At 35.2% G+C, this 15321-nt stretch overlaps 1 protein-coding gene across 5 annotated transcripts in view; it reads left to right on the forward strand.

Moving 5' to 3' along the window:
* The window catches only part of DCUN1D5 (defective in cullin neddylation 1 domain containing 5), a 38979-nt gene that overhangs the window by 10585 nt on the left and 13073 nt on the right, over window positions 1-15321 (forward strand). For all 5 annotated transcript variants that reach the window (XR_009596574.1, XM_015100872.4, XM_042232833.2 and 2 more), the window contains 3 exons: window positions 11720-11828; window positions 11917-12021; window positions 13886-13988. Coding sequence is in view for 4 of the 5 variants with exons in the window: in XM_015100872.4 (XP_014956358.3) it covers window positions 11720-11828; window positions 11917-12021; window positions 13886-13988 (317 nt within the window). In the remaining variant the exon portion in view is untranslated. The remainder of the gene's footprint in view (window positions 1-11719; window positions 11829-11916; window positions 12022-13885; window positions 13989-15321) is intronic.

Consider the following 15321-nt stretch of genomic DNA (forward strand, 5'->3'; position numbering starts at 1 on the left):
CCCTTAGAAAACTTGAGTACAGCTCTGCTAAAGAATAGAAACAGTCTGATAGTTAAGACATACATTATGGTCATGAATAGTAGAATATCATAATCATGGTTAATTAAAATCTGTAATTGTGTAATACTTAATTGTTTTCATAATACTTTTTTTGAAAACATTTATTTATTTTAAAGCTGTTATTCACATAGACTTTCCATAACTGAATTGTTGTTTTCTCTTGTTTGAAAGAATTTATGGGTGTGAATTTGTACATAATTGGAGTAGAATGGTCATTTTGTAAGTTTTGGGGATGTGATTGCCATATCCTTTCCAGATATTTTGCTTTATTTTGTTTTCATTGTTGTTTATTAATAGTCAAATTTCCCTTCAAGTCAGATTTAATAGATATTTACCCTTATTTTATCTAAGATACTGTGCTGCTTACTGGTGATCACAGTGAGGCATGGGACACAGCTTTTACTTAGTTACATTCTAGCAGGGCGGGAGAGTGTTACAATACTGTAAATATAAGTAAATCCCCAGTGGCTCAGCGATAAAGAATGTGCCTGCAATCCAGGAGATGTGCGCTCCATCCCTGGGTCAGAAAAGCCCCCTGGAGAAGGAAGTGGCAACCCACTCCAATATTCTTGCCTGGGAAACCCCATGGTAGAGGAGCCTGGTGGGCTACAGTCCACGGGGTCTCTGAAGAGTTGGATACGACTGAGAAACAAACCATAGATCCATGTGGGATGGGACAGGTGCTGAGTAAAAGTAACAGATACTGTGAAAGCACAGCTGCTAAGGAGATTAATTACCACTGAGTAGACAGGCAAGTCTTCGCTGTGGGTGTAGCGTTTGAACTAGACCTTTGAACAATGATTAGGATTTTAATGGTTGAGGATATAGAAAAATGTTTCAAGAGAAAACTGTAAGCAGAGCCTCGAGAAGGAAAAACATATGTCTAGTTTGCTGGAATCAAAAGGTACATAAAAGAAACTGACAGCAGTTTTAAACTCCAGATAGTTGAGATATGACTGCATTATGCAGGACTTTGAGTAATATGTTGAGAGAGTTTAAACCATATGTTTTAGATTGGGAAGGCACCAGGTTATTGAGCACAGGAATTATCAAAGATTTGGGGGATGATTTCAATAGAGTTGATTTTTTAAAAAATGTTTTAAGATCATATACTCTTGAAAATCTTAAGGAAAACTGTGAACCTTATCCTCGTTATAATGCACATATGTTGCTACACACAAAATGTTGCATATGGATCTTCTTCCTTGGATCTATAGCGGCAAGATTCCAAGGATACTTGAAAATTTTATTCTGCCATACTTACTGGAGCAAAGGAATTTTCTCACATGTACCAGCTGAAAGTTTGTTGTTGGAGCAAAGATGAATTACCATGCTGTTAGAGAAAATTGTGGGCATAGATCTTTGAAAAGAGTATACTAGATTATGATCATGAAGAAAGAAAGAATAGGATCTGATGAGAACGATAGTACACTAAGCTGTCTTCCAGTAGACTACAAATTGTATACCCTCTGGTCTCCATGTTGAACTCTGTACTTTGAAGAGTAAAGGCTTGACAGACTTTACTTTCCTACAGGAGAGATGAATGGGGAACATTTATATAATTTGTTTTGGTGAGAGTAGAAGATTTGAGTAGATTGTATGCTATACTGTATGTGGCATATGATTTATCATTCACTTAGCATTTGGGGCCCAAGTACCAGTTGTCATTGGTGTGGTTCTTCCCCTTTGCTCTGCCGCAGAGTCACCATGACTGTTTCAGAATGCCCCCTCTCCACATTTCCAAATGCCTCCAGAGGTGGAATTTTTGTATTGAGGTCAATAGACCTGATTCAGAGAATGTTCTACATCCATAACTTTGTGAATAAAATTCTTCCTATTATAGCATCAGTGTGTCACAGCATTCTTATTAGGACTTGAAGATTAAGGAAGAAAACCTCACTTAGACCTAAATGAAAATTTTCTCTCATTTTAATGAAGCGGAAATTCAAGTCTCTCTTGTTAATAAAATGTTTAACAATATTTAGGAAATTAATCCCTAAGCCTTTATGTTGAAATTTAAACCCATTTCTATTCATTCTAACAGCAGTGACTTTGAAGATGGTTATTGTATTGTGCCAGTGTTCCCCGAAAACTATAGTTTTATTTGATATTCAAAAATAGACTATTCTTATTTTCCATGCTGTACTACTTATAGTACGTGTTTCTTTTTAGTTCAGACGAAATATTCTTCCTACACTTGCTGAGTTAAGAGGTATCAAGATTATTAACTCCTGTGAGTCTATTTTGGAGCTAGATTAAATATCAGAATTGTCTGTTAATAACAGCTTGGGCGTGTTTACTGGTTTTGCTGGCTTCAGCCATGTCTTTATGATGTTCCTGATAAATGTGGAAATTTGTGTTTAACTCAGCCTGTCAAGCTAAAATTGTGTTACACATTTAATACATGATCCTCATTAGTAACCTTATGGCTGTCTCATTGTTTTTGTGGTTTTAAAATGAGAAACAGACTGGAAAAGATTAAATAACTTGCTTAAAGCCACATGGCTGGAAGTGGAAAAATTGGAATTTCAATTCTCTGTTTGACTTGAAACTTTGTTCTTTATCTCTGTATTATTGAGGTCTCATCCTAAGTAATATTGTTACTTTGTGTACCTCCCTGGAGCAGAAAATGGCACCCCATTCCAGTGTTCTTACCTGGAAATTGCATGGACAGAGGATCCTGGTGGGCTACCTACCATCCATGGGGGCACAGAGTCGGACATGACCAAGCACACACAACTGTGGAATGTAAAATATTTGGAAAGAATTGTAATCTCTTAGATTATCTCCTAGAGAGACTTGTTAGTCACTACTTACACACTTAACAATTCTGTTTGAACTATAGTTTTCCACTAACTTTTTCCCAGATGGGAATTTTGAAACCTTTTGTAATACATCATCTACTTTGTGTTTTATTTTTGATACTCATACCTTTATTTAACAGACAGTTTTGGAATGCTGGGGCCTATATGCCAGGCCCCATGTTAATACTATGAGGACGATTTTTGAATTCTGGAGGTATTGAGAGAAAAAAAGCTTTTAAAGTAGGGAGGTATCCTTTAACTTGTTTTACCTCCTGAATCTCAAGTCTGTTAAAATTTTGTGAGTCACATCATTAAAAAAAAATGTGAAAAGCTGCTGATGAAGCTCAAAGATGTAGAAAACGAGGCCCCTACTTAAAGGTAGGTCCTGATGGGAACGGGAGCACCTGTGACTAGTCATACTAGGACCTTTGGAACATTCTCAGTTGACAACTCTGGAGATCTCAAGTTTTGAGATGTCCCAGTTTTCAAACACTATTATAATAGCATATAATCTGAGAATTTGTTTCTTTTGCATATTCTTCTGGTAGAAGTTAACTGCATTTTCAACTTTCATTAGAACTTTGAATGTTTGCACTAGTAGAAGCCATTTATTGAAATAGTAAATAATAAATTTCTCATAAATGATAAGAATAAATTTTTTTTGTTTCTTCTTGAAACATTTTGTGTACGTATTCATATGTAAGGAAGTAGGCCCCAGACAAATTAAATGATTAACTTATCCAAACTTTGATTTCCATTTCTGGCAGTTACAGCATCCTAAATATGCAAGCAAATCATTTCCCATTTTACACACCTAAATGTTAGTTAAAATATAAAACATCTTTTAAAAAACATACTTGTACTTGACTATAGAAAAATAAATCAGAAGCCAAAAATTATGAGAGATGGTAATTCCATAGGGCTCTATGGAGCTGGCATTTCTCCTGAGGATACCTGCCTATTCTTAGTCACTTGGATTAACCTTTTATGCCTATTGGGAACTGTAGACAAATTGCAATGAGAATCATGTTAAAACCTCTCACATTTAGTTATTGATGCCAAATCTATCCAATGGAGGGAGACTTGTTTGCTTGGGCTTGGTTTGACATATGCAGTTGGAGACAATGGGCTTCTAGTTGAGAGAATTCCTAACTAAAAGTGCTTTTTGGGGAGTTCCCTGTTGGTTAGGATCTCAAGACTTTCACTTTCATGGTCCTGGCTGGGTTCAGTTGCTGATTGGGAACTGAGATCCTGCAAGCTGAGAGGCATTGTCAAAATAAAGAGCTCTTTGTCATGAGGATGTAGACACAATCCAAAAATGCATTTTACTGTTGTCTCAGGTAATTAGTACTCCCATGGGTTTAGTGGAAGCAGTTCTTCTGTACAGGAAAGCATTTTAGACAGAAGCCTCAATTTCTTCAGAGAAAAGTTCAGTGATCGTTAACAATCAGAAATCACTAAACAAGTTGGGAAACAGATCTTAAACTTCAAAATAAGACTCTTTAAGGTTAGTATTTTGAGTTACTACAATCTCAGTATAAAATAACTACATTAATGTGTATTAAAAAAAAGAATGGTCTCAGATGATCAGATTTCAGATAATTTCTAAAAGCGAAATATATAAAAGATTTAAAACTCAGTAGAGAACTAACTGCAAAGGAGATGGATATAATAAAATGGTGATGTACCATATTTGAGGAAAATAGAAAAGAGACTAAGAGCTATAGTGGATTAATTTTTTAAAATTAATTTTGAATGTGTTCTGTGAATTTTGAGTATGTCCTCTGTATTCTAGATTTAAGTCCTTCATTGAATATGTGGCTTGAAAATGTTTTCTCTGTGTCTGTAGCTTGTGTTTTTATTCTCTTACAAGGACTTTTATACAGAATAAAAGTTTTAAATTTTGATGATGTCTGGCTTATTAGTTTTTTCCTTCTTATGTGTTTGAAGTGTCAAGTCTAAGAATTCTTTGCCTAGCCATAGATCCTGAGGATTTTTCCTAATTTTTTTTTCCTAGAAGTTCTATATTTTTACATTTTACTTTTAAATCAGTGATGCATTTTGAATTGATTTCTATCAAAGGTATGAGACTTAGATTTTTGGTTTATTTCTTTATCTGTGGATGTCCATTTGCACCACTACCATTTGGTGCAGAAACTCTTTCTCCTATTGAGTTGCTTTTTACCTTCATCAAAAAGCAGCTGGACTTAACCTTGTGTGGTCTGTTCTGGGTTCCCTGTTCTGTTCTGTTGATCTTCCAATACCACACAGTCTGCATTACTATAACTGTGTACTCAGTCTTGAAGTCAGGTAGGCTGATTCATCTTTTCTCGAATTTTTTTTTAGCTACTACAGTTTTTTTAACCTCCTTTTTCTTTCTTGGTCACACTGTGTGGCGTGTGGAATCTTAGTTCCCCGACCAGAGAGTGAAACCTATGCTAGGAATGGAGTCTTAACCACTGGACCACCAGGGATGTTCTGCTATTACAGTCTCTTTGTTTTTCCAAAAATTTTAGAATAATCTTACATATTTACAAAAAATCTTACTGAGATTCTTGTTAAAGTGCATGTGAATTTGAGAACTAACATCTTTACTCTTTTTGACTCTTCCAAGATAGATATGTCTCCATTTACGTAGGTGCTTGGTTTCTTTCATCATTTCTTTGTAAAACATGGATGTCCTGTACATGTATTCTAAGAATTAAACCTAAATATTTCATCTTTATTTTGGTCACTATAAATATTGTATGTTTAATTTTAGCATCCATATGTTCATTATTAATATATAGAAATAGAATTGACTTTTATATGTCCTGTATCCTATGAACTTGCTGAACACACTTATTTTAAGATTTTTGTGTGTGTGTGCTTTGGGTTTTCCACATGGACAGTTGTGTCATATGATTATGATGCAAAATAAGGACAGTTTTATTTCTTTTCTGTACATCTTATATTTCCTTTCCTTGACATATTGCATTGGCTAGAATGTCTACTACTATGTTGAATAAGTGTGGTGATAGTGGACATGCTGTTTTGGTTCTCTATGTTACAGATAAAGATATCAGTTTTTCACCATTAAGTATTGTTACTGGTGGGTTGTTTGTAGGTTTCTTTCTTTTTTTTTTTAATCAAATTGAGCAAGTTCTCTATTTCTGTTTTTTTTGTGAATTTTAAGATGAGTAGATATTAAATACTTTAAATACACATTTTCTGCATTAAATCATAATCATGTGGTTTTTCTTCTTTTAGCCTATTAATGTAATTATGTTGATTTTTTTTGTAAGTACTGAATCAATCTTGCATAGTTAGAATAAATCCCACTTGATCATGGTATATAATTATTTTTATATATTGCTTAATTTCTATTTGCTAATATTTTGTTAAGGACTCATGAGGGATATTGGTCTATAACTTTATTTTCTTTTTCTTATTTATTGAGTTATATTGGACATAAAATGTTATATTAGCTTCAGATGTAAAACATTCAATATATGTATATATTACAAAATTAAGGGCTTTCCAGGTAGCTCAGTGGGTAAAGAATCCATCTGCAGTGCAGGAGACATAGGTGACATGGGTTTGATTCCTGCAATACTGTCACCATAAGTCATTAACATTCATCAGTATATATAGCTGTAAATGTTTTTTCCTTGTGATGATTTTTAATTGTCTTTGATTCTAGGGTAAAGGTAATACTGGCTTTATAAAATAAATTGGAAAGTTTTTGCTTATGCTTTATTTTTTGAAGGAGGTTGTAGAATTGATCTTCAAAGATGGTGAAATTCTCCAGTAAAACCACCTGAACCTGTATATGTCTTTCATAGATGTTTCTAACCTTTGCATTCAGTTTATTTGTTTAATAGTTACACAACTCAAATATTGGTCCATGTCACCTGTTTTTGTTTTTGGCTGTGTTGGGTCTTTGTTGTGTTGCATGGGGGCTTCTCTTGTTTCAGAGCATGAGCTAAGTCACACTGCAGCATGTGGGATGTTAGTTTCCTCACCAGGGATCGAACCGGCCTCCTCTCCATTGGAAAGTGAATTCTTTAAATGAAATTTTTTTTTCAATTTATTTGTTCATTCATCCATGTAGGGCAGTGCTGGGTCTTTATTACTGCAAGGACTTCCCTCTAGTTGGGAGGAGCAGGGGCTGCTCTCTAGTTGTGTGTGGGCCTCATGTGGTGGCTTCTTGTGCAGAGCCCATGCAGGTACGGCTCGTGGGCTAAGTAGTTGCAGCTTCCAGGCTCTCAAGTTGTGGCACATGGGCTTAGGGCTCTGAGGCATGTGGGATCTTCTGGATCAGGAACCGAACCCATGTCTCCTGCATTGATCAGTGGATTCTTGACCTCTGAGCCACCAGGGAAGTCCTGGAGAGAGAATTCTTAATCACTGGGCCACAGGGAAGTTCTGAGTCCGTTTGATAACTTATTCTTCTTAAGTTATCAAAGTTATATCCTCTTGATATCTGCAGGTCTAATGATGTACTTTGTTTCATTCCTGATACTGATAATTTAATTCTTTACTTTTCCTACTTTCCATAGGTTTAATCTGGTCTTTTTCAATAATCTAAGCTCCTGTTTTTGGAGTCTAGATAAGATTTCAAAGGCAGGAGCTTAGATTGTTGATTGAGACTGTTTTCTTCTTTAATGTTTGTATTTATATTTAGTGCTATAAATTTCCCTCTTAGCACTGTTTTGTATCTCAAAAAATTTGATATATGTTTTCATTTTCATTCAGTTCAGTATATTTTTTGGTTTCCATTCCCATGGACTATTTAGGAGTTGGCTGTTTAATTTCTAAGTTTTACTTTCTAGTTTGGTCTCCTTGTGGTCAAAGAACATATTCTGTGTGATTTCAAGTATTTTACATCTGTCAAGATTTGTTTTTTGGTTTAGGATTGAAAAGAAGTATTTTGTTGCCATTGAGTAGAATGTTCTTTCCATGTGCATTGGATCCTGTTGATTGTTGGTGTTGAATTCTTCTACACGTTTACTGATGTTCTGTGTTGTTCTGTCGATTGCTGAGAGAGAGAGATTGAAATCTAACTGTAATTGTGAATTTGTTTATTTCTCCTTATATTTTGCAGCTCTTGTCTGGTGCACACATTTGGGATTGTTGCATCTTCTTGGTGAATTGACCTTCTGTCATTATGTAATATTCTTTTCTAGTTTGATAAATTCTTTGCTCTGAAGTCTACACTAGCTGATACTAGTTTGGCCACCTCTCATTTCTTTTAGTTGTTTGTACAATATATCATTTTCTATTCCTTTACTTTCAGCCCACCTACATTGTTATGTTTAAAGTCAGTTTCTTCTGAACAGCATAGAGTTTACCATGTTTGTTGTTGTTGTTCTGCTCTGTCAGTCTCTAATCTTAAAATTGGTTTATTTAAAACACTTATATTTGATGTAATTACTGATGTATTAGGGCCTAAGTCTGCCCTGTATTTTATAGTTCAAGAATTGTGGTTCTTTTGTTATATATTTCTTTTCTTAGACTTTCAGTTTCTTTGGTGATAGTTTCTATCTTTTCATTTATTTTAATTTCTTTTTGATTGCTTACTGAAGCATTCTTATAACTGCTTTAAAATCCGAGTTGAATGATTCTAAACATCTTTATCATTTCAGGGTTTGCATCTATTGATTGCCCTTTTGCTGTTTGAGATCTTGGTTCTTGCTATGGCAGGCTTTTTTTTTTTTTTTTAATTGAAACCTGGAAGATTGGAGTATTATTTTGTTATGAAAGTCTGGATCTTATTTGAGGCTTCTATTTTAGCTGGCTTCCTCTAATACCACTTGGGCAGGAGAACTGAGGGCTGTTGCCTCATTAGTTTCCAGTGCCCATAGCAAGTGAAGTTCCTCTCTGCATCCTTGACGTCTGGGGAGGAGTCCTCATTACTGTCAGCAGAGGTGAGAGGCCTCTACAGATGCCTTCTCTCCATTGACACTGCTGGAGTGACGGCCGCGTTCCTGGGTAAAGCTGAAAGCCTTGACTCGAAATCCTCCTCTGACACTCCCAAGAGTGGAGGAGGAGTGTCTGCTTTTCACTGCCTGGTGGGAGTTGATATACCCCTTGTGGTTTCCACTGACACTGCAGAATTTGAGAGGGCAACCTGCTTATATCCTAGTGTTTTGTTTGTTGTTTAGTCCCTAAGTCGTGTCTGACTCTTGTGACCCCATGGACTCTAGCCTGCCAGGCTCTCTGTCCATGGGATTCGCCAGGCAAGAATACTGGAGTGGGATGCCATTTCCTTCTCAAGGGGGTCTTCCCAATTCAGGGATCCAACTCGAGTCCCCTGCGTTGGCAGGAGGATTCCTGACCGCTGAGCCCCCAGAACGCCCGCATTTCCTGGTGAGGGTGGACCATTCGGTTCCCCATTCAGCCTTTGCTGGTGTTGGTAGGGATTGAGCCAGTTTTCTCTTTGGTGTTTGACTGGAGAAGAGTGGTTTGTTGTTTTTTTTTTTCCCTTAACGATTTCTGTCTTGCCAGATTGCTTACTTTGGGCTAGAGGGGGAGAGCAGGCTTCTGTATGTTTATTTTTTGTCTGCCCTCGTTGGCATTTCTGTTTTGCTGACTCCTTCAGCTCCAAGCTGGGATAGATGAGGCAAGAAAAAAAAACCCCAGGGAACATGCTACTGTATTGTTTCTCAGATTCTTCAGAGTCTTTTTTTGTTTGTTTTGTATATAATGTATAGGGTTTTAATTGAATTAACAGGAGAGATGTGAAATAACACTTCACTTGTTTTTTCTTAAAGTGAACTTTCTGCCTTTCTTCCCCATTGCACTCTACTGCCTCTTTCCTCTGCTCCATTTTAGAAACAGATTCTTTGAAAGCAATTGTCCAGGCTTCTTTTCTCTAGTTTCTCCTCATTTGCTCTTTTAAACTTATTCTAGCAAGACTTTATCCTTACAGCTCCTCCGAAATCACACTTGTGAAGGCCTTATTTACAAGTGACTAATCAGACCAATTAATACTGACAAAGCTTTGGGTGAAGCTAAAATTTTACTTAGAGGGAAGTCTGTAGCATTAAATATTATATTAAAAGGGGAGGGAAAAATCTAAAACCATATGAACTGGTATCTAATTTAGGAAAAGGATTAACCCAAAGAAAAAAGAAAGGAGATTAAAAGTGTTCAAACCCTGGTAAAATAGAAAAAAGATACAATTGAGAGAATTAAGAAATTCTCACAAGGTAATCAAGAAGAACAAAGAAAAGGCAAAAATATATAATAATCATGTTAGAAAATATAAATATTTTAATTGGCATATTTAAGTAAAATTATATGTGAAATAAGTAATCAGAAATGTGTATAAATGACCAAAACTGATTCAAAAAGACATTAACAAATCGAAATGGTCTAATAACCATTTAAAATGCTGATTTAGTAGTTTAAAGGTTTTCCTTTTCTTAGTAAAAAGGCCCAGGTGGTTTTTCAGCTGCTGAGTTTGTTCATATCCTAAATCCAATGTTGAGTAAACTTTTTTTGGAAAATAGAAGAAAGTGTACCATTTTTCATTTTGGTTTTTTGAGGTTTATGCTATAAGCTTGTTACAAGGCTAGCAAAAAGAATGTGAAAGAATGAAATTTACAGTATAAATACATAAATACATACATAAATTTCATTTATGAACAAAGCAAAATATCCAGCAGTGTATAAAACAGGTAACATGACCAAGTTTGGCTTATTCTAAGAATGTAAGCGTTAAGCAACACTAGAAATTTATTCAGATATTTTACACATTAATAAAATGATAAGTTACTACACGTCACATTGTTGATTTAGAACAGTGAAAGTCTCACTTAAATCTGAGAATGCTAGGTGTGTTGTCATGAGTACTGAAATCAGTTTTGCATGTAAAAGTATTGGTCACAGTAGATGGCACAACTAATTTGATTGAAGGGAATCAGATGATCTGACAGAGGACAAACTGAGTTAGTTTTGATGAGTAATTTTTTGACAAAATATTAGAAGGAACAGCATATCAAGTAGATAAAATAATATGTGCTTAAAGCATAGATATGGCATTTGGGAACGGTAAGTGAAATATAACTAGAGCACAGTTACATTTTAAGGATATTGGGCTCTGGTTGGAGATGAGATTGGAGCTTTGTGCCAATTGTTAAAGGCTTTATCTTTTATCTGCCTTGTTTCTTGCTAAATAGTGGAGTAAGTCAACCCAGGTAAAATCAGAAAGCCAGTAATACTTTGGAGCATCCCATCTCTTTAGTTCCTTATATTTAGTTAGTCGTACCTTTAGAGATAACATCTGTTACTTGTTTGCATTCTTTTGTATATGTACCTTATGTAAAGTTAGGTGCTGTCACTGATATACTTTGATTTTTTGTTTACTAAAATGTAGTAGGAATCTGAGTTTATGACTGAATCACTAATATATTTCCTCTGGATTACCTACTAAACTTTAAAAAGCCATCATGGTTAGTCTCTTTCACCAAGATGGTGCCTGAGAATTTGTGTCAGAGGCCTGATTAATTTTATTTGTTCTGTCATTTTAACTTTATTTGTGGTAAAAGCATATATCTTAGTATGTTTCTTTTTACCGAATGTTTGTGATTTTATTCGAGGTTATGCTTGAGTTGTGGGTGTCTTTTTTTAAAGAAAAGTTATTGGAGTGACCTTTCATAGATTGCTAGGTTTTCTTTTCCCTTTTTCCCTTTTGCATTGTATTGGTAGATAGAAGGCAACAGTTATTCTAAATTTGTGAATGAGAGAATTTAAACCTAAACTAACTTCATAAATGTGCCTACTTTTTTATTTAATGCATTCATTCTAACCCCCAAAGATACTTTTATTTAATTTTCTTAATTATATAACATTTGATTTTTTAATTTAAGGTGTGACTGCACAGAAAAGTTACAGAACAAATTTGACTTTTTGCGCTCACAGTTGAATGATATTTCTGCGTTTAAGAATATTTACAGATATGCCTTTGATTTTGCAAGGGTAGGTGGAATTTCCATGTTTGCAATTTTAATATTTTTTTATTATCTTGAAACCACACTTAGGAGAACTTTTTTATCTTTTGTTTTAGGATAAAGATCAGAGAAGCCTTGATATTGATACTGCTAAGTCTATGTTAGCTCTTCTCCTTGGGAGGACATGGCCACTGTTTTCAGTATTTTACCAGTACCTAGAGGTATGTGTATGTTTTTATTTTTAAAATAATATTTAAAAACTTAAGCTGAATGAACAGCATACCTTTAAATGAATAAAAACAAAAAGACTGTAGCTTTTAAAAAAAATCTGTATAAGTGGTTGAAAATTTGTTTAAGTGTATACCTAACTGCTCTCATTTAGACATGAGTTCATGTTCATTAATATGTTTTGTGTATAAGCTATGTGTACTCTCTTCCTCATAGCTCTTCTCCCTTCAAAAAAAAAAAAAAACAAAGATAAATCTTCAAAAAATATATTTTATCACAAATGCCCTTAATGTAAAATTAGTTTCTTGGGATTTTTCAGGAGAGAATTGATGCTAGTGTACAAATCTCAAGCTTTTAAATCATGTTTCTTGCTATATACAGAATATTAGACTGAAAAACATCAATGTAAGAGAACCAATTTTAGTATTAAAGCTTAGGCTCAATCTAAAGAATTAGAATAAACTTTAAATATCTTGTTGTTGTTCAGTTGCTCAGTCGTGTCTGACTCTTTGCAACCCCGTGGACTGCAGCACGCCAGGCTTCCTTTTCTTCACCATCTCCCGGCACTTGCTCAAATTCACGTCCATTGAGTCGGTGATGCCATCCAACCATCACGTCCTCTGTTGTCCCCTTCTCCTCCTGCCTTCAATCTTTCCCAGCATCAGGGTCTTTTCCAGTGGCTCGGTTCTTCCCATCAAGCGGCCAAAGTATTGGAGCTTCAGCTACAGCATCAATCCTTCCAATGAATATTCGGGATTGATTTCCTTTAGGATTGACTGGTTTGATCTCCTTGCAGTCCAAGGGACTCTCAAGAGTCTTCTCCAACACCACAGTTAGAAAGTTTAATATTTTATGTCCCCAAATATGAAAATATACTTAGAGTGATTACTGAGACATGTATGCTGAATTTATAAAGGAAGTATTCTTTTAGAAGAAAGGCTTTATTCTTGTACCTGTTGTTCAACGTGATTCTAAGAAGAGACTGTCCTTTTTTTCCATTTCTTTCTTTGGTAGTGTTTTTTTGTTTTTGCAATTTTGGCTTTTATTTTGGTGTACTTCTTACCATTTCTTGAATATAGATGCTTTTGCTTTGAAAATAATTTCTCATGAAGCTGATTGTTTATCATAGCAAGTTTCCCAGATTAGTTTTGTTTAAAGCTTGTGATAAGAGACAGTATAAAATTGGTTGATGGACATTATCTATCTTCCTCATATTAGTAATTTGGGGACAGAGATAAATATCATTCCTTGTAAAAATATTCCCATGTAAAGGTTGCTGAGAGAACTAAATATTTTCAAATGTTTGTTGTGTGGAGGGTGTTTAACATACATTATCTTTTTAAATCTTTATAATACCATCTTGAATTATGTTTTATTTTTACTTAGCCAATGAGTAACTTTCCCAAGGTCACTCAATTAAGTAACAGAAGTAAGATTTGAACCCAAGCCTGAAAAATGCCAACTTCAAATGTGGCTAAACAGTAAACCTTATGCAAAGAAACAATTTAATGAGAAGCAGCAGGAGGGAGTTTACTGTGTTTAAGAAACATTATATAGCTTGATCTCACTGGTGATTACACGGCATATACATTGGTAAAAATTTATTAAGCTTTACCCTTTTTGTTAGTGCCCTTGATGCTGTGTTATTCCTCAGGAATAAAAAGGAAAAAAATAAATGTGAAGATGTTAACATCTAAATGACCCTGAAAATTCTCTTAGAAACACAAATAATTAAAAGAGGAATAACTGTTTTAGGAAAGACTAAATCACAACAAAGTTACAACTATGTTTATTGATGTCAAATCCTAATAGATATTGCTTGGTCTGTAATCCAAATGTTTATATCATTTTCTACAGCAATCAAAGTATCGCGTTATGAACAAAGATCAGTGGTACAATGTGTTAGAATTCAGCAGAACAGTCCATGCCGATCTTAGTAACTATGATGAAGATGGTGCTTGTAAGTATATAATACAATGTTTTCTTATGAAAATATAGTTCTTAAAGCTATTAAATGAGAACATGGATTTATATAGCATTACCATAAATAATTTAAACTTCCTAACAGAGCTTCTTGTTTTAATTGTGTGGGAAGTGTTGGGGGGGAGGCAGGTATAGAAGGCAGGGAACTTAGATTGAGCACCATTATAAAATCTGTGCTGGTAAATACAATATTTTCAATTACTTGGTAGCAGAGCACTATAGCTAAATTTAGAATATAATTTCTGCAGCTAGAAGCTAAAATTCTGCTTTATTCCTGTCTTTCCTGGCATTTTACTATGTAAGGAAGGTGCAGTCATGATTTTAAAAATAGGAAAGCAAAACAGCTATAGTAGCAAAAGCTTTAAATTTAATATCATAATATCCATTCACGTAATGGCAAATAATGTCAAAGTAACTTCCATCAGAAATTATTGAGTGAAAGTGAAAGTGAAGTCACTCAGTCGTGTCCGACCCTTTGCAACCCCATGGACTGTAGCCTACCAGGCTCCTCCATCCGTAGGATTTTCCAGGCAAGAGTGGTGGAGTGGATTGCCATTTCCTTCTCCAGGGGATCTTCCTGACCCAGGGATTGAACCCGGGTTTCCCGCATTGCAGGCGGATGCCTTTACTGTCTGAGCCACCAGGGAAGCCCAATGATTTCTAGTTGTTCAAATTAAAATATCTGTCAGTCCCCTTGAATGGAAAACCCAGGATGCCATAGGTGTTGGAGGCAATGATGACTTACTTAGATAAGCCAGATGAATTTTCTAGAGCTGTACGTTTTTCACTCCCATCACAAGTTTGGCTGCATGTGGTGTTTTCATGTTGCGAAGCATTGTATAGAAAAGATTGTTATTGTTGTTTAGTTGCTAAATCATGTTGAACTCTTTTGTGACCTCATGGACTATAGCTCTCCAGACTCCTCTGTCCATGGAATTTCCCAGGCAAGGATCCTGGAGTGGGTTGCCATTTCCTTCTCCAGGAGATCTTCCCAACCTAGGGATTGAATCCAGGTCTCCTGCATTGGCAGGCAGATTCTTTACCACTGAGCCACCAGGGAAGCCCACACAGAAAAGATACCTTCCTATAAATGTAAACTGAGGTTAAGGGACTTTTGTGACACTGAGGAAACAAAATACTGAAGAAAGGATAACTTTATTTCTTTCTGTATATATTGTGTCTTTCACTTACAAAATAGTGTAAAATTTAATATTTTTATAAATAATACCTTACAGCAGTAAACTGGCAGCTCAAGGACTGTATCTGGCCTGTAGATATGTATTTTCATGTGCATTTGAGTCAACGTTTTA

Source organism: Ovis aries, chromosome 15 (genome assembly GCF_016772045.2).
Source record: "Ovis aries strain OAR_USU_Benz2616 breed Rambouillet chromosome 15, ARS-UI_Ramb_v3.0, whole genome shotgun sequence".
NCBI lineage: Eukaryota > Metazoa > Chordata > Mammalia > Artiodactyla > Bovidae > Ovis > Ovis aries.